At 43.5% G+C, this 22645-nt stretch overlaps 2 protein-coding genes across 3 annotated transcripts; one reads left to right on the forward strand and one right to left on the reverse strand.

Moving 5' to 3' along the window:
* The first annotated feature begins 5428 nt into the window (after positions 1-5428).
* On the forward strand, positions 5429-12330 carry zc3h15 (zinc finger CCCH-type containing 15). The gene is made up of 11 exons (XM_080482180.1): positions 5429-5636; positions 7864-7965; positions 8077-8182; positions 8887-9039; positions 9293-9384; positions 9494-9676; positions 10447-10527; positions 10623-10688; positions 10777-10887; positions 11311-11446; positions 11551-12330. The coding sequence occupies exons 1-11, from the start codon at positions 5562-5564 to the stop codon at positions 11745-11747; spliced, it is 1302 nt and encodes a 433-aa protein (XP_080338306.1). The 5' UTR covers positions 5429-5561; the 3' UTR covers positions 11748-12330.
* Positions 12331-12896: 566 nt separating this feature from the next.
* Positions 12897-20064, reverse strand: rbm45 (RNA binding motif protein 45). 2 transcript variants are annotated; one of them, XM_080481192.1, is made up of 12 exons: positions 19745-20056; positions 18875-18997; positions 18634-18760; positions 18359-18541; positions 17980-18036; positions 16626-16796; positions 15987-16116; positions 15400-15493; positions 14838-15004; positions 14509-14584; positions 13856-13983; positions 12897-13324 (listed from the first exon to the last, which is right to left on the reverse strand). In XM_080481192.1, exons 1-11 carry the CDS (start codon positions 20018-20020, stop codon positions 13867-13869), a joined length of 1521 nt encoding a protein of 506 aa, XP_080337318.1. In that variant the 5' UTR covers positions 20021-20056; the 3' UTR covers positions 12897-13324; positions 13856-13866. The 2 variants fall into 2 exon arrangements, with proteins under 2 accessions (XP_080337318.1, XP_080337319.1); XM_080481193.1 differs by lacking the exon at positions 17980-18036 and having other exon boundaries at positions 19745-20064.
* Between the last annotated feature and the right edge of the window lie 2581 nt (positions 20065-22645).

Raw genomic sequence — 22645 nt, forward strand, 5'->3', positions numbered from 1 at the left:
ACAGCGGTGAGAGAAGCTGCGGGTGTTTATCTAAAAGTCAGTAAATGAAGGGTCAGCGAGTTAAATTCCCCCTCAAAATGATTATTAATCACTTTTTGGTGACTTCTCCACCAAAAAGAACCAGGTGCTCCTTCTTAAAAATGCTTTTTTTTTTTTATTTTACATTTTATTCAGGAGCTGTTCCACAGTCCTGACGTGCTAAATCTGGCCCTGACCTCGAACTAGGATCCGGTTCTATTTGGTGGAAAAGCCCCCCTCTGTGAATTTATCCCCGCTCCTTGAACTCTGGATGAAAATTGATCAATTTGTTGAAATAACTCCAGTTTCCAGGCCCGTGTTCAGTTTTTTTTTTTTTTGTTTCTGAACTGCAGATATTAGGAGATGTTTCCAGTGCACCTGCAATGATCTCAAAAAGTTGAAAGGGACTCCAAAGACAGCATCAAATTCCTCAGTTATCTAAAACATCAACAGCAGGCTAAACATCCTGTTTTGGAGTCGGTCCCTCAGGATTATACGAGCAAAGCGTTCCTTTCTAGACTCTCCGTTTCAACCGTCACACGGGGAGAAAGAGATCCACCGTGAGAGGAGGAATAACACAACAGTCTCTCCGCCGACAGTCGCCTCGAGGGAGCGGAGTACAATGCATCCAGCAGACGGGTTGTGCTATCAAGTTAAAAGGATGCGTTTCTCCCCTTTTTCCCGGATGAAAAAAAAAAAAAAAAAGCGCGTTCTCCCCGCTGTCAGTATCACTCCGGCTCCTGCTATTGCTCATTACCTGAACATAAAACACAGAGCTAAATACAAGTTCACACCTGTTCTCCTGGGGTTGAGATAAATGTGAGGAATCCTCCTCTAAAGTAAATGCAGACATGACGGGCTGAGGCGGATGGGAGACGCGTCAAAAAGCGCGGGAGGGGAAAAAAAAAAGAAGAAATTCCAAATACAAAAACGAGGGAGTTTAAGTGGAAAATGAGTCCTGGATTGCGAGAAGCATGGCAGGTTGATGGGATCTCACAGTGTGTAAAGAGAAAGTTGCTGAGTTGATGGGAGTTCTGGGTCTTTATGCAGCAGTGCACCTTTTCTTTTTTTCCCCCCACTTGTCTTGTGGAGCTGATGGCCGCCTGGGTGGGCCTGGTTGGAGGCAATCTTCCCTGCCCTTTCCCTTTCGCCCCCGGTGCCGTGCGGCTCCTTGATGCTGACAGCCGATGACCCGCCCGGCAGTCGGTGCTGCGGTTTGTCCTTGGGAGCAGGAGGAGGCCGAGCCCGGGACGACTCCCAGCACCGGGGCGCTTTCGATTATCGCCTCGGAAAAATTGGACTTGGAGAGGGGTTTTTTTTTGCGCGGAGTCAAGTTTCCGCCGGACGCCAACGGGGAAGAAGATCGACTGTTGTGCTTCGCTAATTAGGCAAAAAGATGTTTTCTTTCCGTCTGCGGGCGTCAACGGAGTCGAGCGCATTCGTGTGTGTTTGTGTGTGTGTGAGTGTTTGCACATGACACGCCTGCCCTCGGCAGCACAGATCGATGGTTTTATGAATATGAAGGAGGCTGCTATCGGAGAAAAGAAATGGTTCTGCAGCGGCTATAGTGATTTATCACGCTGCTCTCAGACACACGGAGATCATCGCAGTGGAAGAAGGTGGATCCAGAGAAAGAGAGAAACACTGACGGGGGAAAGTTTGCTCGAGGCGATATTATTCTCCTCTGTTGCCTTTAAATCTCGCCTTCAGCCATGCAGTCAGTGGTAACAGATAGTGTCAATATAGGTTATCGTAGACACACGCAATATTCTCACACACACACACACACACACACACACACACACACACACACACACACACACACACACACACACACACACACACACACACACACACACACACACACACACACACACACACACACACACACATCAGACTAAGCTGCATGCTGGAGAGGCCCTGTGTGTGTATGTGTGTGTGTGTGAGTGTGTGTGCATGCATAATATATTTGTGGTTGCGTGCGTGTGCGTACACACATCCACAGGTAACTGAACTGCACGGCTGGGAGGCAAAAACGCGTAATAAGTAAATATACCTCAGAATCAGATGAACTAAAGTTGCAGCGGCGCAGCGAGCGGGCAGCAGAACCGACACAGACACACGGCTTGGTAACACGTTCGCAGCACAAAGACGCCGTTACTAGAGTAAATCCTCCGTCTCACTGTGGGACTCATTAAAGCACACTACTAGTACTTGCTATTATGTGGGCTGCTCCCAAACTGAGTAAATGTTGTCCCTTATACCCTCGGAAAAAAAAAACAAAGCTCATTAGAAGACACCAGAGCAAATAAGAGTCCAAATAGAGCAGGCGTGTGTGACCCACTTCAGCTGTAGGGACACACACACACACACACACACACACACACACACACACACACACACACACACACACACACACACACACACACACACACACACACACACACGCACACACACAGAACAGTGGACTGACCGATGGAGTGAGACGGCCTGTGGATGGAGGCCACACATGTCAAATGTGCCAAATGAAATCACATTAGTAACTTAAGTGAAATCTAATTAAATCAAGTTGAATCAGCGCTGAAGCGGCGAAACTCCTGCTGGTTGGCCCGCCGCCCTGCAGCCGTGATGTCGTGTCATGCTTCTGGTTACAACGGGGGAAAAGGGGGGGGGGGGGGGGGGGGGGGGGTCTTTTTCTTTTTTTTTTATTCCTGCTCCACCTAAAAGAGCCTCGAGCGACAAACACAGGTGAGTGTATCAGCAAATTTTTTTTTACTTTCAGGGTTGTCGGTTTATGCGACACCAGTGGACACCTTTTTATTCCGGAGGTGACAAAGCTCTGTCACTGTGCATGCGCACCTCCCCTCACTGTAAATACTTCCTTCTGCTCAGGTGCCAGTAAACAAACATGGCGGCCCCCATAGTGGCATGATTCACGGTCTGTATTATTATTTTATTTTATCGTCCATATCGGTAGTTTCATAGCTGAGACTCTCCGCTGATAGCATTCGATTCGTCAGCAGTCCATTCCAATATCGGGTTCTCTCAATTTTGTTCATGTTTATAGCGTATTATTTTCTGCACACGTCTTAGTGGTTTCATTACAAAATCGAGCGACAGCGCCCTCCCGTGGCTCGGCATACTAACTACATCATTGTCGGTGTGTGAGTTAGGAATGGATTAGGTGTTGTCAGATGAATTGTTGAGGCTTCGTTTACGCGACAATGTTTCTAGTGAAAACACATAATTTTTGCTTTTTCATTTTAGAAAATGTTCACGTTTATATGACAACATTCTGAAAATGATGTTCGTTCCCACGAAAATGGCAGAAATGATGAAAACTGTCATTTTCCTGTTGGGCCACTAGTGGGAGCTGTTGGTTGTTATTGTAATGAAGTTACACACACACACATTGAGCACGGACATTCTACTGGACAGACAACCAAGTTGGATTGTTATTACGGTGACTGTCAGAATAAAAACTACCAAGTCCCAGGTGAATATGGACGGGGAGTCATGACACCACGGATGATGCATTGTTCTGATTGTCCAGCAACTGAGCATGTGCACAGAAACTAGTTACTACAGCCGTGGTGACCAGGACCAGGACCAGGACCAGGACCAGAGTTTCCTCCGTCTTCACACATTCTGAGATTGAGCGTTTCCGGAAAGTTGTGTTTTCCTCTGGTTTCCACGGAAACTAGGTCAAAGTGTTTTCAAAAAGTTGTGTTTCCAGTGACACTGACCGCTAATGTCGTGTAAGCTGACAGAAAAATGCAACAAAAGTGTTTGCCAAAACAAAAGTCTTAACATTGCCTTGTAAACAGAGATTGTTTTCAAAATGTTGCAGCGTAAACGCGAAACCTTTCTGAAACGAAAACGCAGAAACGATGCGTTGTCACTTGAAACGTTGTGGTGAAAACGGGGTTCACACACACACACACACACACACACACACACACACACACACACACACACACACACACCCACACACACACACACACACACACACACGCACACGTCTGAACAATCATCAAACAATCAAATCCAATCAAAAAGTCAAACCCAGGGTTGTTTTGATGAACCATGAGCCTAATTGAACTGTTAAAAAGATGAAAACGCTAATAAAAACACTCACATGTTGGCGGGCCAGATGGTGGCTATCTAACAACCCTTTTTATGCACCACACTTTTTTTTTTTTTTCCCCTCATGATTTCTTAGTATGAGCTGAATCAAGTCATCCAATCATGGCTGAACTCGACAGGAGGCTTTTCTGGACTTCATGCCTCCATTTCCTTTAACAAGTCCCCTGAATCCAACATGTGGTGTGAATCTGACATTTTAAACTGTAAATCAAAGTGACTCCTTAAAGAATCGTGGCATGAAAGATGTATTATTTGATCAGAATCTTTCCCCTGAACACGGTCAGTCAAAGGGTTTTGAAATGAATTTTCGTAACAGTCAGACACTTACAGCACTGTATTGCTGTCTGTTTGTCACAATTCAACAATTCAATTAGATTTTTCAAATATCACAGCCTCTGTGTTTATGCTCTCTTTATGATATCAAGCCTACTCTCCCTGAGGATGTATGTTGGAATTTTGATTATACTTGACCACTGAACAAGTCAGTGCCTTTTGTTATGCTCGTCTGACTCCAACTGGGAGATAAAACAACACTGACACCTAATGGTCAACGACTACAACTGCATATATATATATATATATATATATATATATATATATATATAGTATATTTTTTGTACACTATCATTTGTCTCAGAAATGTACTTTGGATGTAGATATTTTATAAATGTAAATAAATTAAGTGTCTGCTCGTGATGATGCAATTTAATTGTAATTCGAAAGTAACCAACACTGATTAGTAATGGAGAAAACTGCTTATATTGACAGAGTTTTGCATAGATTACTTTTAATCATAATTGAGTATATGATAACGATGTAATACTAGAATATCCCAGAGGAAATTCTGTGTGCCTGCCTCTCTCCTTTGATCTCAGCATCTCCAGGTGTGATCTCCTTTGATCACCTCTGATCTCTTCCATAAGGTGCCTCTCCAATCCGTTTAGTATGGGAATTTTTTCCGTAGTTTTTGGAGATTTATTACAACAACAACCACAATAATAATAATAATAATAATAATAATAATAATAATAATAATAATAATATTAATAATATTAATAATATTAATAACAACAACAATAATAATAATGATAATAATAATAATAATAATAATAATAATAATAATAATAATAATAATAATAATAATAATAATAATAATAATGTCTGAGCACAAAGTTTCCGTGCTCAACTGATGGGTCATGTTTTCCTCTGTGAACTACATTACCCATGCGGCGTCAAGCCGTGCGTGATGACGTCACGGGTCAGCAAACACATGTGGCCTAGGCGCCGCTGCCGCCGCGTCGTGCTCGCGTCAGCCGGGTAATGTGGAGTTGACTCTCCAGCCTGCATCCCAACCACCACGTTTAAACATATATTGTACTGCTCCACCTTGAGCCAACATGCCTCCGAAGAAGCCCGCCCCGGCAGTGGGGAATAAAAAAACTCAAGAGAAGAAAAAGGAAAAGATTATCGAGGTAAAAGTTAGATGAGTTCGCGGTGTTAGCTGTGAAGCTAACACGCCGCCCGACGAAGCCTGAACTGATGCGAGCCTGTGAACTTTTAACGCTCCTTTTTCTGGGGGGCGGGAGCGGAGAACAATTATTATTATTGAGTTACTCATCTCTCATTTCGAGCTTTATACTTGTTCAGTTTCGAGGTCTGAACGACGTTTTTGCCCAGATGAAAACCAGGTGACAGGAGTGCTAACACGTAGTAGCATGGTGGCGATTCTGCCTGAAGGGCCACAACGCCACAGATTATAACCACACTTGTCCCCGTAAGCTTGATGGATGCTCATTCTTGTGTTGTTGTTTAAAGTTTGGGACAATCACTCGTTTGTGAAGTTTGTTGGGCTATCGGCCCGGTTTCCTGTGTGAGCGGGCCTCATCCCGCCGGGCTTCAGGCCTGTTTACAGCCGGCCTCCATGAGCTGATGTGGGGACAGATTCAGCCTCTTTTACTATAAATAGCCAATATTTTCTCATTGATTACTGCATTACTGAACGCTTCCCCACATTATGTGCTCGTGTCTCTCTAACTCAACCATATATTCAGTATTAATGACACCCTGTATGCTGTTGGAGTCCAGTTCTCCTGTTTAGTGGCCATTAAAGTTAAGGCATAGTTATGATGACGACGTGGGCTGTTCGATTAAGATAATAGAGGCTTTATAAACACCTACCTCTCGGTAAACAAACTTATCTGTGTTCTCGTTCATGTTTAAAGTGGTAAATATATATAAATAAGGGTGGTCGAGATGAGAAGTTTGTATCGTGTGTGCTATGTCACATCTGGGAGTTTAACTGAGTGGAAGAACATCTGATGTGTTATTATCTGGTTGTAGCTGAAAGTTTAGCCTCCGGCTGATTGTCTACAGATTCCATGTTGACTGATGTGGATCCTTTAGCCGAGACATAAACAAGCAGAACATCATGTTATTTGTGAGTAAGATGGGTTAATGCTAAAGGAAATAGAAGAAGTGAAATGACTCTTGTACATCTTGGGATAAGTACTGACTAAACAGTGGGCTAGGAAAAGATTAAACAGCACACAGAGGTAATCCAGTTATGTTGGAGTATTGTTGTACTTTTTTGTGCAAGAGATCCTAGGTTTGAAGCTTGGTCACAGCTGTAATGGCACGTGATTTAAAAAAAAAAGAAGCCTATGGTAACGGTAAGAGGGAGGAAGCAGCCTTCCTTATTGAAGTAATACTGAATTACTTGGAAACAAAAAAGTGCAATCAGCACTAACCTGTGAACCAAAACTCTCAGTTAATGAGGAAACGGCTGTTTTGAACTGGTCCTATAGAAGAATCTGTTCATATTTGAAGAAGTTTAATCAGATAGAAAAATAATACCTTTCTGGCCATTAGTGCAGGATGCAAGGAGGCGAGAGTTTATGTACTTTAGGTCAATCGACAGTGTGAAGCAGGATGGAGGCATCTGTGATGGGAAGGGCTTCGTCTAGGTTGAAGTTTCACAGACTGAAGGAAGCTGAACTGATGATGGCAGAGCCGGAAATGTTGAAGTCTCAACTGGGACCGAGCAAGACGGACAGGATTAAGGATTAGCTGGACAGCTCACGGTTAAGTGGGAAAGTGAGAAACAAACTTGAGATGGTTTAGTCTCGTAGGTCGGGAGGGGGTGGTCTCGTCAGGGGGGGGGGGGGGGGTGAAGAGGAAGGCCAGTGATGAGGTTCATCATTCAGACAATCGGTGTGAGGAAGGAGAAGATGATCAAGCAAATCCTAATTGAAAAGTGCTGCAAAGTTTTGCTCTTGAATGTGTGTGGGTGGGTGAACCCGGTTCAAATCCCATTTGTGAAAGAGCATCTGAACTACGACTTATGCAGGACTACATTGTAAGTTGCAATGACAACTGAATAGATTATCATCATGAATTTTGTGCCAACATTCAGTTTAGACACGTGTCAGATTGTCCCGACATCAACAGCAGCTTCAGCATCGTGCCATTGCTCCGGGAATAAAAACAAAAGCCCTGAACAAAATGCATCATCTCACTGGGTTTTTGTGAAGTTAAATAAAGAGCCTCTGATAAAGTTGAGGATGTGTTTAGTGCGGTTATGTCGTACAATGCATCACCAGAGAAACTTCCGACTTTATGTTTTGTTCTGTTCATGAGTCAAAAACTAGAGGAAGACTGATTGAATTTGGTTATAAAACTCGTGTTTTTTGTTTTTTTTAGGACAAAACATTTGGCTTGAAGAACAAGAAAGGGGCCAAGCAGCAGAAGTTCATCAAAAACGTCACCCATCAAGTCAAATATGGACAACAAAGCACCCGATCGGTCGGTGGACGCCCCATCGCGCTGTGTCCTCGCTCTTTCTCTTCAATTGTTAAACAGATTGTATTCTCTACTCGTGATAACTACATGTTAAAGTTGTGTTTCTGTGGTCAGGCGGCCCAGTCCGACGTGGGCGGTAAGAAACTGGACAAGAAGAAGGAGCTGGACGAGCTCAACGAGCTTTTTAAACCCGTCGTCGTGGCTCAGAAAGTCAGCAAAGGTAACCAGCTCAGCAGTTTACCTCCAATCAAGTTGGAAAAGCCATAAATATGGAAGTGCTCAGGGTGACAAACATTTTTCTGGAACAAAAACGGATGCGTTTTCTCTTGAAAGGTTGTCGTGCGAGCGTGGCCCGAATCTCGTGTCAGTTCTTCAACATTACTGTTTGGTGCTACTGATGTGGTGAATCTTGATTTGAATTTGTTTGGTCGCACTGTGGAAGTACTGGAAGAAACTGTAATGACTAGCAAACTTCTGCTTTCTGCTGGATTTTATTGTTGAATTTTGTTTTGTCGGAATCCTAGAATAAAAAGATTTTGTTAAGCAAATTTGATAAAGACGGCCACAATAATTTTATCCTGTAACAGAGTATTTGATTAGATAAGAAAATTTTGGCTTGAATTGAACATGCCGGGGTAACTTAAGGATTGAATTAACCTTATGGAATCAAGCTGCCTGCTTTAATAACCTGAACGTGTTTGTAGTTCTGCAATATTTAAGAAAATAATTGGAGTTCATGTTACGCGCAAGTGGGATTATTTGAGCTGGCACCATCACGACTCACTCAAGTTGTTCATATCTGCAATTTTAGTTCATCGTGTAAACAAGTTGTATAACTTCTGGTCGTGTTCATGTAAGGCCCCTGAGTCTGACTTGTGTACAAGGTGATTTAACCCGTTGTCCGTGTTTGTGTGTTCTGCGCAGGCGTGGATCCAAAGTCGGTGCTGTGTGCGTTCTTTAAGCAGGGCCAGTGCACCAAAGGAGACAAGTGCAAGTTCAGCCACGATCTGTCGATGGAGAGGAAGTGTGAGAAGAGGAGCCTCTACGTGGATGAAAGAGACGAAGAGCTGGAGAAAGGTGAGTGTAAATCTCTGCTGGATATCGGGGCTAAACTGACTGATGCTTTTCTGTTTTTTTCTTCTGTGGATCATTGTTCCCGTTGACATTTTGAACTTTCAAAGGCCCTCGTTCACGATTAAAACGTTTATTGGATGGAGAGAGGAAAAACACTCTGTGACCTTCAAAGTTCTGCTTGAAGCTGAAAGCTTCAGGATATTCTGTGTTTAACTCCCGGGTTTAATACGTCACGTTTGTTTTCTCTGGTGCGCAGACACGATGGAGAACTGGGACGAGAAGAAGCTGGAAGAAGTGATCAACAAAAAACACGGCGAGGCCGAGAAGAAGAAGGCCAAAACACAGATCGTGAGTTTTGCTTTATGATGTTGGCGCTTTCACTCTGGTGGAAAGTGGGAAAGATTAATTTCCTGCTTGGGAGTCGGTCGGCTTGACAGACTTGGCGTTTGGTCCACAGGTGTGTAAGTACTTCCTGGACGCCATCGAGAACAATAAGTACGGCTGGTTCTGGGTGTGTCCAGGGGGGGGCGACACCTGCATGTACCGCCACGCGCTGCCGCCGGGCTTCGTCCTGAAGAAGGACAAGAAGAAGGAGGAGAAAGAGGAGGAGATCTCGCTGGAGGAGTTGATAGAGAACGAGGTGAGAGGTGGTGCAAAGGAGAGTAGAAACCCCGTGTTTCGCTAAAAGGACGATAAAATGCAGGTGTGGCGTCGCCGCGTTACACATGAGACGAGGTTTGCTCCAAGTTACCTAGTTGAGTTGAAGGCGGAATTAAAATTTGATGTAAATAACTTTTTATTTACATTTTTATGTAAATCTAATCATTGAAGTTGTTAATGCAGCCGACCACCAGGGGGCGAGCAGGAGCTCAGCTCTTCACTAAGCTACCTGAAGTTAAACATGACAGAAGATGAAGCTGTGCCGACACATAAATCACATCAGGAGCAGGAGACGATAGCGACATTTAAAGTTCATTATTTAAAAGAAAAACAAACAAACAATCTGCTGTTGTGATTCTCCACGTAGAAAAAAAAATGCGAAATGCAGCTTTTCTTGCTAATGCTATTAGTCTTTTGGAGATCTGTTGCACTCATTTTATCCATTTGAAGATGCTTTTCTCACCGTGTCCGTTAAATCCAGTAGTCATGAAGGTTTTTCTGTGGTGGCGGTGTTGTAGCAGTGACTACTAGTGGTCACACATGGTATGTGTAGGTGTATTTCATATCTAAATAGTCGCAGCCAAAGTATAAACGTGACTTCGAGTTTAGAAAATACAGTCGTCGTGTTAAAAGAGCTTCAATCTGTTCTTCCTAAAGTCGTTGTTCTTGCCGGTAGTTTACCTGCGCTGTGCCTGGGCCATGTGATCTCGTTACTCCTGATCTCAGATCATGATTTTTCTCTCTCTTCAGCGTGCGGCGCTGGGGGTGAACGTGACCCGGATCACGCTGGAGACTTTCCTGGCTTGGAAGAAGAGGAAAAGGCAGGAGAAGGTCAGATCACGGTTTCTGTTTCGGTCACGGTTCTTTCGGAGGCGTCGGATTGCGTTCCACACGTGTGTTAACGTGGGACTTCCTGCTGCTCACAGGTGGATAAAGCCCGCGAGGAGATGGAGAAGAAGAAAGCCGACTTCAAGGCTGGGAAGTCGCTCGTGGTGAGTCCGGCTGCGCAGCTGAAAACGTGGGGTTTTTTATTTTGCGTCCGTGTGCGACGTCCCTCGGCTTTAACGCGTGTGATTGCAGGTGAGCGGCCGCGAGGTGTTCGAGTTCCGCCCCGAGCTGGTGGACGACGACGACGACGAGGCCGACGACACTCAGTACGCCGAGGAAGAAGACGAAGACGACCAGGCTGAGGTAATCAGCCCGGGGGGGGGGCGAATGGGGTGGGGAATTACTGGTATTTATTTACCTGGTGATGTAGTTGTAGTCGGTTGTTGCACTATTTATCTATTCATTTATTTTCCCTACCTGCTCTGTGACTTTTTAATTGAGTGAAAAAAGGGGGCGGGGCTCCCTGCTAATATATCTTTTTCACTGTATTTTCACCAGGTAATGTTATAAAAATTGGCTTCATGTTGAGATAGGAGTCATTTTCTGTAGTAAATTGTTTGGTTTTCGTGAAAATAGACATTTTCATCGCGTCTAGTCTGCAACACAACTAAGAAAAAGTTTCAGTTCGAAGGTTATCCTGGCTCTATTCTACCAGTCCGACCCACTCAGGATAAACCTGGACTGAACTCCCGATCTAAACCCGGCTGTTAAAAACCTTCATTGCAGATCGACGCGGGAGAAATCCAGGACATAGACTTGTCGCGCTTCGTTCCACAAGAGGTGGACAACACGGGCATCACCGTGGCGTCGGGGGACCGGTTCGCCTCCAGGAGCAAGGCGAACAAACACGAGATGGACCACGGTAGGGGAACCGACCCGACCCGGCGCCTTTTCTCCTCACTGAGCGTCGGTAACCATGGCAACTTGTTGTTGTTTTTTTTTGTTTTTTTTTTACCCCCTCTGCAGACGAACAGCTGAACGGAGCCTGCGGCGGCGCAGAGGCCAACGGGCTCTCCGGGGAGGACGCGGGCGAGGAGGATGAGGAGGTGGAGGAGGATGAGGAGGAGGAAGAAGAGGAGGTTCCCGTGGACGAGAACCTGTTCACGGGAGAGGATCTGGAGGAGCTGGACGAGGAGCTGAACACACTGGCTCTGGAGGACTGAGGATGGACTAAATGACAAAAGGGACGGACTGACAAGACGCATGGAGCTGAACATCAAAGAGACCAGACGAATGATTTTAAACTTCAGAGACTCCAGTAATAAAGCCTGATTAGATCGTGACTCCGCCCCCCCCCCTCCTTTTTCTTCTCCTTCAGGAGTCCAGATTTCACCACGGCCAACTCATCGTGAATGTTCCACAATCTGCTGTTGTGCACTTTTCATGTCACATTACAAACTTTCCAGCATACAATTACCTTTTTTTTGGGGGGTGGGGGGAGGGGTGAAACCGCGCCGCGCCGCTCCCGTTAAAATGAAAACGCGTCCAATACCATCGGTAGGTGTTTTTTTGTTTCTGGCGCCTGACGGCAGCGGTGTGCTCAGAGCTTCCCTCTCATGCTAAATGCATAAGTTTGAAGATGGTGTCCCACTGGAGCGGATCCAGAAACGTCTCGTAACTTTTCAAAAGAAGTCCGGAATCCACGTGAACTGAAACCAGATTGAAGGCCATCGCCAGCCCTGTATTGTAAATAATATTCTCCAGTTGCCTCAGAAGAAGAAAAATAAAATCTCTGTACATCCAGTGTCTAGCTTTTCTTTTTTAATGTCAGTTTCACTGGGTCTCAATCTGAAGTCTTAAATCAGTTTAAGTTTTCCAGAATCATTTATGACTGTAGGAAGGAAAATTATTCAGGAAGCTCGTTTATACGCTGCTTAAGCTAACAAAGACCGTGAGGCTGGTCGAGCGCTCGTATCAATCGGAAGGTTCCAGCATTGATTCCCAAATTCCCTGTCCAAATGTTTAAGTGCCCTTGAGCAAGACACTGAACCCCAAACTGCCCCCGGTGGATGCGATTAACAGTATGAAGCCCTATAAGTGAAGTCCATTTCCTCTGCATGTTATTAACCAGCCGCCATATTGGATGGGTCTGAAAAGCCACATCAATGTACAAAAAGCATCCTGGTTCAAAGGTTTACTCAATATTTACCATTTGCTTGGTGGTTTTGACCCACGGACCTGATGTTTGACACCCCGCTTTAAAAGATAACAGAGCATATTTATTTAATAAGTGACGGAAGGAATTCATGCTTTGACTTCATCAAAATAATCCAAGAATCAAAACAGCAGTAATAAAAGACAAATGCCGGATTATCGTTTTAGAATTTTATTCAAACAAGAAAAGCATCACAGTCAACTGAGCTCAGTGTTGAATTACATGTAGCAGGAGAGAAAGAAAAAAAGAGCTGAACTACGACACATCCTGCGCTACACATCCTGTTCCTCAGCTTATCATGAGACTGCCGCCTCTACAGAGGCTCCAACACCCGAACAAAACTTAAATCAAAGCGGTTTACTCTGTTTCATGGTTCAGAATATTAAAAACAGGACACTTGTGATGAACTACACAAAATTCCCACCGTTCCTCAGACTCCAAGCGTTACGTTACTGAGTCGCAGCATGGTCACTGACGAGTGGTAGGGTCAGACAGGTGGTCAAAGGTCGTGTCAGAGGTCGGGAACGGGTCTTGATGTCGGTCGGTCTGTCAGGTCAGGTGTCACTGTGTCATGACAACAGTCGCCTGGGGAACAAGAAGCTGCAGCGTTACTCACAGGAAGAGAAAAAACAATCCGAGAGTTTAAAACAGTTTTTAAAAAAAGGCGTTTACACCACAACGTCTCTCGTGAAAACGGAAAACCTCCGTATTGTTTTGGCGTCCCGTTTCCACGGCAACTGTGCTCGGAGTAACTAAAAACACATTTTTCTGAATGTTTGAAATCTGTAACCATGGAAACGGGGGGAAACACAACTTTCCTCAAGTGACGCAATTAGTCCTGCGCACCACGCACCACTCTTTTTTTAAGGTGTGAATGCAAAACGTCCCTGAAACAAAAAAACGATGCGTTTTCACCCGAGACGCTGTGGTATAGACGAGGTCTGAATACATCGTGGTCAAACGCTACAGAAATCCTGGTTTGACCAAACAGCATGCAGTAAGTTAACGTCTCCTCCTGTGTTTCACTGATACAGTGATGTCATAAGTGGAAAAGCTTTGATCTCTTCTGATGTGTTTGACCAACAATCATTGAGTCTATTAGAATGCGACACTTACCGCTCCGTCCTCTAGTAGGTACGAGGACGTTTGTGAGACTCCTCTCGGGGAGGATCGGCCAACATCACCTTCATCTTCACGCCGTTGACGACGTGGCCGTGGAGCGCCGCCATGGCCTCGTCTGCACACTGAGACACACACACACACACAAATACTGATGGTTGGACTGAACGCATCAGGAGTTTTGAGATTGCTCTCCGACTTCTTTCTTCATTACACTTTGTTCTCTTGAGAATTAGAAATTGTTAAAATACAGAAGAATGTTAGAATTTTTTGCTTTTTGAGCTTCTGCTGTTATAGATTTTTGCCATTTTTCTTAACACATCAATTCACTCATTTTGTGACATAACAAGATGACAATAACCTGAATGGGAAAATAAAATGCAACAACACACACAAGCAGATGATTCTTTGAGGAAAAGTGACTCACTGCTGCCACCTACAGCACACTTTTATTAGTTATTGTAAGCGTAGACATATAATTACTGAAACGAGTCTGCTTAGGGACAGTTTGATAAACAGAGAAGAACATTTCTTTTGGTTCTTCCTCATTTTAAAACTAACAATTATTCCTGAGCGTCACGTAGAGCCCAGTTCATTTCTAAACCTTTAACCTTTGACCCTAATCCCGCTGAGGAGCGCCCGAGTCTCACCTGCTTGTCGGCGTACTTCATGTATCCCACTTTCCTCCCGGGCACCAGATGGACCTCGATGAGGGAACCGAAGCGACTGCGGAGACAGAAACATCTCATCAATCGTTTAACGGCATCATTACGCCGTCGTTTGAGCACTTAGCTTGATGTTCTCATCCAGGGAAATTTGCAGAGGCTGAATTTACCTCCGTAATCGATTGAACCTTTGACCTTGTGTTTAATGGGCCATTATTCTTAGCGTTTGTGACGGCCTGTGTATTCAGCTCGTCATTGCTCTCAGCCAGTGTCGTTATCGAGAACGATAATTCACGAGCGAGTTGGACGTTTACCCGAAAACGTCCTCCAGTATGTCCGGCGGCAGCGGGGAGGGGCTGAACACCACGAACAAGCGCTCCTTTGCTTTGCTGTCAGGCGGGGCAAGCTTCTTCTGGGGCGGCAGGCTCACGTCGGTCTGAACCCGGGACATCTGCGACATGCCCGAGTAGCCCTGCTGCATCTGAAGCAAAAAGACTCTTTAAACAACTGGACTTTACTCCAACTGGAAAAATGGATGAGATTTTTTATATCAGTTACAAAACAAGAACAGATTAATATTTAGGCTTTATTTAACTCAGTGTGTGAATTTTAAGAGAATGTTTTGACAGGATCAGTAGCAAATCATGATGAATGGATTGTCTCAACCTGTCAATGTTTGAGTCGAGATCTAAAGACACACAAACAATCTGCTGCCTAATGGGTCCCGAAATTCATTTACTCAAAATATTTACATGAGATGCAGAATTAGAGAACACATTGGGCACAATTACAAAATTACAGGAAATGTCTCTTTGATTAATTCTTATAACAGATGTATGAAAAAAGGTGTATAAAGTTATTATTGAATGAACTCACTGGTGGCTTCATTTGCTGGCTGGAGGAGGGTCCGTTCCAGACTGAAGACATCATCTGAGTGGCTACAAACTGCATGGCCATGCGACCTACAGGGCTACACACACGCACGCACGCACAAACACACACACACACACGCACGCACGCACGCACAAACACACACACACAAACACGCACGCACACACACAGAGCAGGCTTATTAATTTAAAAAGTCCTTACCAGTAAGTGTTGCGGTTTGTTTTAGATGAAATGTGCCTGTTGGGCCACCAGGGGGCGCCAGGCCCATGATAGAAAGCTGCGCAGCATCCTAAAGCCTCACTTTACACACTGGTGGTTTTACTTCAACTAAACAGCAGATTACTTCAGCATATTCTGTTTTTAGGAGTATGTTATCTTGTAGTTTATGGTTGATGCAGCTGATGAATTATCGTTTGTATAAAATTGTCTCCGATGGGACAATAAAACGACCACCTGGTATTTGTATCCAGGCATGTTCAACAACAATCAAGCTGGAAGTGAACTGAACGCTCTACATTCAGGTTTAACAAGGAGCCAGACGTGGCCTACAGGACGTGCAGGTGAGGACGTACCTGCTCCGATCCTCTCCGTCATCAACAAAATTGACCACCAGCTTGTTCCCGGGCGGATACTCGAATCCATTCAGCTTCTCCTTGGCGTAAACAGCCGAGCCCAGATTACTGTAGCGGATCAGAGCGTGACCTGCAAGGTATTTTAAAAATATACACATTTTAAAAAATGTCCTTTTTCAGTGCCGTTTCTGGAGATAATATTTGCTTTTCTTCAAGTTACTTTGCATTGAACTTCAGTTCTATCTAAACTAAAAGGATTAAGTCGCCTAACTAGAAAACAATAATCAAAACTTTTTGCTCACTTTCAATTCAAATCAGTATTTCGACATTTCTTTTCACAAATAAAAACACTTGACACTTTTATAAATGACCCTGCAGACTTGTTTCACTTGGAAGTTTAATTCTTTATTCCCCAGTCGGACTGTAGAGATAAAGACCAATTCATAACCTCAACTCAGTTTAGTTTCTGCTCAAAAAAAACCTTTCAACACAAATACTGCACGAAGATCCACTGAAAGCACCTTGTTCCACCTTAAATTAGCCCCAAACATGAATGAAACAAACATTCTCTCGGCTACTTCTGGACGGGCGTCTTCTACTTTGACTCCCATAAAAAGACTTAAAAAGTGAGGAACCCACCTTTGCTCATCCCGTAGGCGTCTCGCTGCAGCTCGCAGTACTCCATGCCGGGAATGATGTCGAACAGAGAGAAGACCTGCTCCTGGGACAGAGCGGCCCGCGTCGACATCATCAGGATCCGCGTGAAGTCGTTAGAGCGGTAGTCCATGACCTGGTAGTTCCCAGGATCAGCTGGAGAGAGAGAGAGAGCGAGAGAGAGCGAGAGAGAGAGAGCACAGCTTGACTAAGGGATTCTCAGATCTTGGTCATTAAACTTTTGGATATAATTCCACTTTTCTGCAGTTTGTCGTCGTGTCTAAAGCTCCGTTTGCGCCACAACGTTTTCAAGTGAGACGGGAGAACTTTAGCGTGTTTCGGTTGTCTGTTGTTGTGGATTTTTTTTCTTGCCGACGCTGCTTTTTGGAACAAAGTCTTCCTGTCCGGAATATTTCATTGAGGCCTCAAGAGACACAACAAAAACAGAGTCACAGATGAGTCCTCCACAGAGCGTCTGGCCAAAGCTGCGCTCCGCGACTCTTATCTACTTTTGCGAAGTAAGCGAGCAGAGAAGGGAGGGGCTGGAAGCACTCGCATCTGAGCTTCTGAGTTTCACCAACAACAGACAGTTCAGCTTGACGTTCACACAAATTCCGACCCGTTCCCACCAGATAAGGCTTTGCTGGGGGAGGGAGTATTTCGCTGGTTTGGAGCCGGGGAGAAGAGAAACATCCGTGCACATTTCAGAATACAATACAGCTTTCACAAGACGGTTTGTTTCAGTGATTCTTAAGAGAACATCAACTCCATTAGAACAGAGTAAAAGCACCTCTATGAGTAACCAAATATAATTTTACCATGACGCTGTTTACTGAAAACGTGACATTGAGCAACTGATCTGAATGTGTTACCAGGGGAAACAGGCGACCTGTGGGCGCCGACTGCTCACGCTCCAGGGCTACTGGGCGCTCGTGTGAGAAGATCCTCCGTCTCCTCGTCTGAACAATCCCAATTTAAAAGCAAATACAGATCCAGAGGCTCAGAGCTCCTGAAGTGAAACATAAACTACTTGAGGAAAGGTGGAGAACGGCGGGCAGCAGAAGTGAAGATATTTTCGGGATCGTTCCGTTATGGAGCGCGCACGGACGTGAACCCAGAGTGTAGTATGGATTTAATCGTGCAGCGCCCCCGACCTGCGCAATGCGCAAAGTCTCTGACTGGGCAACGTTTTAATGGATGGAGCCCCAAACAGAAGTCGAGATGGAGTCGCTCTCATTCAGGAGTATCAAACGTTAAAGCTTGCAAGCTAAAACCAGACGACCTTCCGAAGTGTGAAAAATACACGTTTTCATCGATGTATCAGCCGTTTCTGCTTTACCTGCCTGGAGCGACACTGTTTTAGTGAGAGGAGCATCAGCAGACCGGGAGTTTGACGCTGTTAAAAAAAACCAGCAAGCTGAAAGCTGCAGGAAACATCATGAACAGTACCAGTACCGGTCACATTACATTTGATCTGAGGATTTCACGTTTCCACAGATTTGGATGTCTAATCTGCTGCGTCAGGATTTTCTGAAGTCTTTTGTACGAGGAAGCGTCATTTCAAATGGTAGAAATGTTTATGCTTTAAAAAAAAGACAAAAAGAATCTTCTCTGCAGAAGATGATAAGATGCTTTGTTGTGGGATGTGATGTTTTACGTGGTGCAAGAAAAATCTGTGCAGGCAAGATGAACTTGGAGGTTTAATTATTAAAACTTACCCATGGGGTAGCCATACTGGTTCATATTGGGGTCAGGAACGCCACCGTAGTCCCCTCTGAGTCCTGGTCCTCCTCCTCCTCCGCCTCCTCCTCCAACTCCTCCTCCTCCGCCACCTCCTCCACTGTTATAATCATCTGTTACTGCGGCTTTGTTACGAGGTTCAGCCAGGATAGCCCTGTAAGCTAATAACAACAACACCTCCGTTTGGCACAAAAACCCATGAAAGAGTCAGAAACAGTCTGCGGTATCGTGGAGGTCTACGCTCCAGTCTTACTCTTGTCACAGTTCTCTATGGCCACAGCAGCCTGCGATGGTTTGTAGTATCTCACGTAGCCGAGACCTTTGCTTTCCCCAGTGAACTTATTCTTGATAATCACGCAATATTCAATCTCCCCGTACTCCTGGAAGATAAACGCACATGAAACAAGGTCAGGAATGTGTTGGCCGCACGCTGCATTTTCACCTTCAGTATACTAGAAAATATTACAATGGATACTGAAATCAGATGGAAGTACTTTGAATGTGTCTTTGAGGTCCTCTTCCGAGAAGGTTTTGGGGATCATGACGAAGATCCTGGTCAGCTCCTCGTCCTCGACATCTCTGTGTCTCAATGAATTTCTGGACTGAGCAATAAAAACCTAAAAGTACACAAAGAACAAGAAAAGTAAGATACCAGCAGAGAGAAAGCACAAGTTTTCACAGTGAGAGGCCTTAAACTTTCAGAACAGTCCGAGTGAATATAAAAACAACGCAAAAAACGAGGCATTTTCACCTGAAGCGCCATCGTATAAACGGCGTCTATAAATATAAATCATCAGATTAGGCAACACGTCAATGTAACCCAAAACTCGAAAAGCCAGGAAAGTGGCTCATTACTGCCCCCCAGTGTAAGACAGACATAATTTAACACAACGCCCCTTTAGGTGGCACAAAATATGAAGAATGACAAAGCGACAACATTCGCAAAGGAGGATACCATAAGTTTGTGTCAGAAACGTTTGATTTAATCAGCTTTGTCTTCAATAAATTAAAAAAAAAAACGGTTTTTATTTTTACATTCTAAGAATGTGGGGAATTCTTTTTTCTTTCAAATGCGAAATGTTGATACTTCTTGAAAATACCTAAAAGGAACTAAAAGTTGAATGAATGTATATGTTTCCAGATTATTAGTGTGTGAAAGTGTCATGTGTGGGATTATTCTCTTCGTGGATTATTAATCCGTATTTAGAGAAACGTGCGCGCTTCCTTTAGCATGCGCTGCTAGTAGCAGTGCTAGTGACGGTGCTAACAAGCTAACGACCGGAAGTAGTTTATAATCCATCTTTTTCGACAAACACACGATAAAAAACGACACACCCGAGGTAAATATCGCCGTTTAACCCCACCTTGATGGGTTTGGTCCCTTCCAGCACCACCTTTCCGTGCATATCCTCCATGGCCAGGCAGGCCTGAGACGACTTGGCGAACTTGATGTAGGCGATGCCTTTAGACTCCTTTGTCTGCTTGTCTTTGACCACCCAGATCCCCTGAATGTCCCCGAACCGAGCGAAACTGTCCCGGAGCTCATCTTCGGTGATGGACCGGCTAGTGACCACGAAGAGACGACTGTTGGGAGGGTCGTCGAGGTTTTCGGTGGATTGTTTGTTGGGATATTCGTCCATGTTTGCGTTTTGACAAACGGCTGCGGGGTACGTGTTGCCTTCAAGTGCTCCTCGGAATCTTGGGACGCAGTGCGCGTCCTGTTTTTTTGTTTTGTTTTGTTTTATTTTTTATTTTTTTAGAAAGATTAAATAATTATTCCAATTATTTCCACTATATTTAATTTGACTTGCACAAATAAAGTAAAAACTAAGCTTCCAGTTTCCATTTTAGGGAATAGTTTTTTTTAATCATAATTATTTAGTAATTTCAGACATGTTGAATACATACAAAATACAGATACATATCAAAAAGAAAAAAGATGTTATCTATATTGATTTGAAACTTTCGACATATGTAAACTACTTACGCACGTATACAGACAGAAAGACAGACAGATTCATTCTACATAACTTGTATTGTCGAAATTACCGCTTGTAATATCCCCACTGAATGAATCTGAAATCTCATAAAATTAGATGTTTATTTTATAAATTAATTATGTGTTCCCATTTAACCCAATAATTCCTACATTTTTAACAGTTTTTTAATACCTTTTAAATCTCTGCAGTAGGGAGTTGAGATCGTTTTAATGTAATAAAATATAGAGAATACAATAGAATAGAATAGAATAGAAATTGTATTTTAATACGAGTTTGTGCCAACCCATCTGTGCATCATCAAAAAAGATAAACGTACATATAAAAACTGTTAAAATATAAAAATAGAGGGCTAAAGCCAAACAGATACTCATCACTCAGACACACACAAGAGTGCATTGCATTGCACTGGTCCCTTATACAATATATTGCACATTAGTTGTTTTTTTGTTGTGTTAGGTAAAGTGACTGCACTGGGGTAAAAACTGTGTTTGAGTCTGTTTGTACTTGTTTGATTGGCCCTGTTTCGTTTGCCTGATGGCAGCATTTCAATCGGAGAGTGTCCAGGGTGTGAGCTGTCCCTGATTGTGGGCTTTTATGAGGCAGTGGGAACTGTGCAGTTCTTCTAGAGTTTGGAGAGGGCCTCCGATAAATAATAATAATGGTCAAATGTATTGTTGTTGTTTGAAATAAGGATGGCTAAATGCGGGATTGGTTTGAATTACATTGATTGTGTTAATTCCTATGGTCTTGAAGGTATCACCAAAGCCTATTGTAGTCGACGGAGAAGGTAAGTTGCCTTCACTGCCCCCTGCAGCGTCGGAGATCTCAACACTTATTGTGTGGTTACAAAAGGATGCCGCAGAGAACTTTTATAACTGCCTTATGTTGAATAACCAAATCAGCGACCTTTTCCTTTTTTTAAAAACACAAAAAAATCCCCGTTAATCAACTATAGTAGAACTAAATTTAAAAAAGATATATTGTAAAAAAAATAATAATTGTGATAGTATATTAATTGCTGATACATAACATTTTCACTTGGATATCTCAAAGGCGGTCCGATTCTGCTAGTTGGGTATTTTCTAAAATGATTTCAAAACAGAATAATAAACTGGTCTGTGTAGTGTTGAAGTCGTGAAGTAAAGACCACCTAACCCAAAACCAAATCAAGACCCAACACCAGAGCATCCAGAGACCAAGACCTTGAAAATGTGGTCTCGAGTTCTACAACACTAGGTCAATGATAAATAATTTGTAAACATTTGTTGCTTAAGCAGATGAGCACAGATTTTCATTATAATTATATTATTTTGTATTTTCAGATGAATATCTGTCACATAGCAAGAGTTACACAGAACTATTTCAAATGACAAGATGACCGACGCATTGTACAAGACATCATGTGCTGATGGAAGTCCAAACATATACGATTACATTACGAGACAAAAGAAGTGTGACAGGTTTTCCGCGTCAACTAGAACAAACTTTGACACCCTGTTAGTGCTATAGTGTCCTGAGGAGAACCGTTTGAAGGCACTGGTGGCTTAGTAAGCATCGTTACGCATAACAATGAAGTTAGATAAATCGACCCTTCGGTTAAGGTTAGGATAGAAGAACAAAAACAAAAGAACAGTTCAAATCTAATTAACTTACATTTAAGTTTTCATTATAGTCATTACTTTTTTTCCCCATTTACTTAAATTTTATTATCGTGAGTATCAAACTTTCTCACTTTTGTTTTGTCACTATTCCCACAGCATTGATAAAATACATCTTAATACTGTCTATATTGGAAATTCTCACTTTGGAAAATAGATAGATAGATAGATAGATGGATGGATGGATGGATAGATAGATAGATAAATAAACAGACATTATGAATTTTCCTTTATGGGAATTACAAACAACTGCCAAACTAATTGTTTTGTCCCGTTAAGTAAAGATATTTTATGAATTGTCTTGTTTCCTTATAAGGAGACTCTAGCAGGTGCATTTTGACCCCCAAAGGAACGCGAAATGATGGAAGGGCTCGTACCAATACTCCCTTTTCGCTTCCTTTCACAACCTTTCGCCCCACCCTGGTCAAGATGACCCTCTAATAAGCCGCTTTATATAGCTGATATCGACTTGACTGCGCCAAGAGTTGTGATTTCAGACGTGTGTTCTGGAGAAATGTTGGTTTTCGTTCAGAGAAAGTTAAAATAGTGACACAGAGAAGGATCTGCCCCGTTGTGAAAATGAGACGCGGCCGGATGGAAGAGTCCA

Source organism: Lipophrys pholis (genome assembly GCF_963383615.2).
Source record: "Lipophrys pholis genome assembly, chromosome: 15".
In the NCBI taxonomy this organism is placed as follows: Eukaryota; Metazoa; Chordata; class Actinopteri; order Blenniiformes; family Blenniidae; genus Lipophrys; species Lipophrys pholis.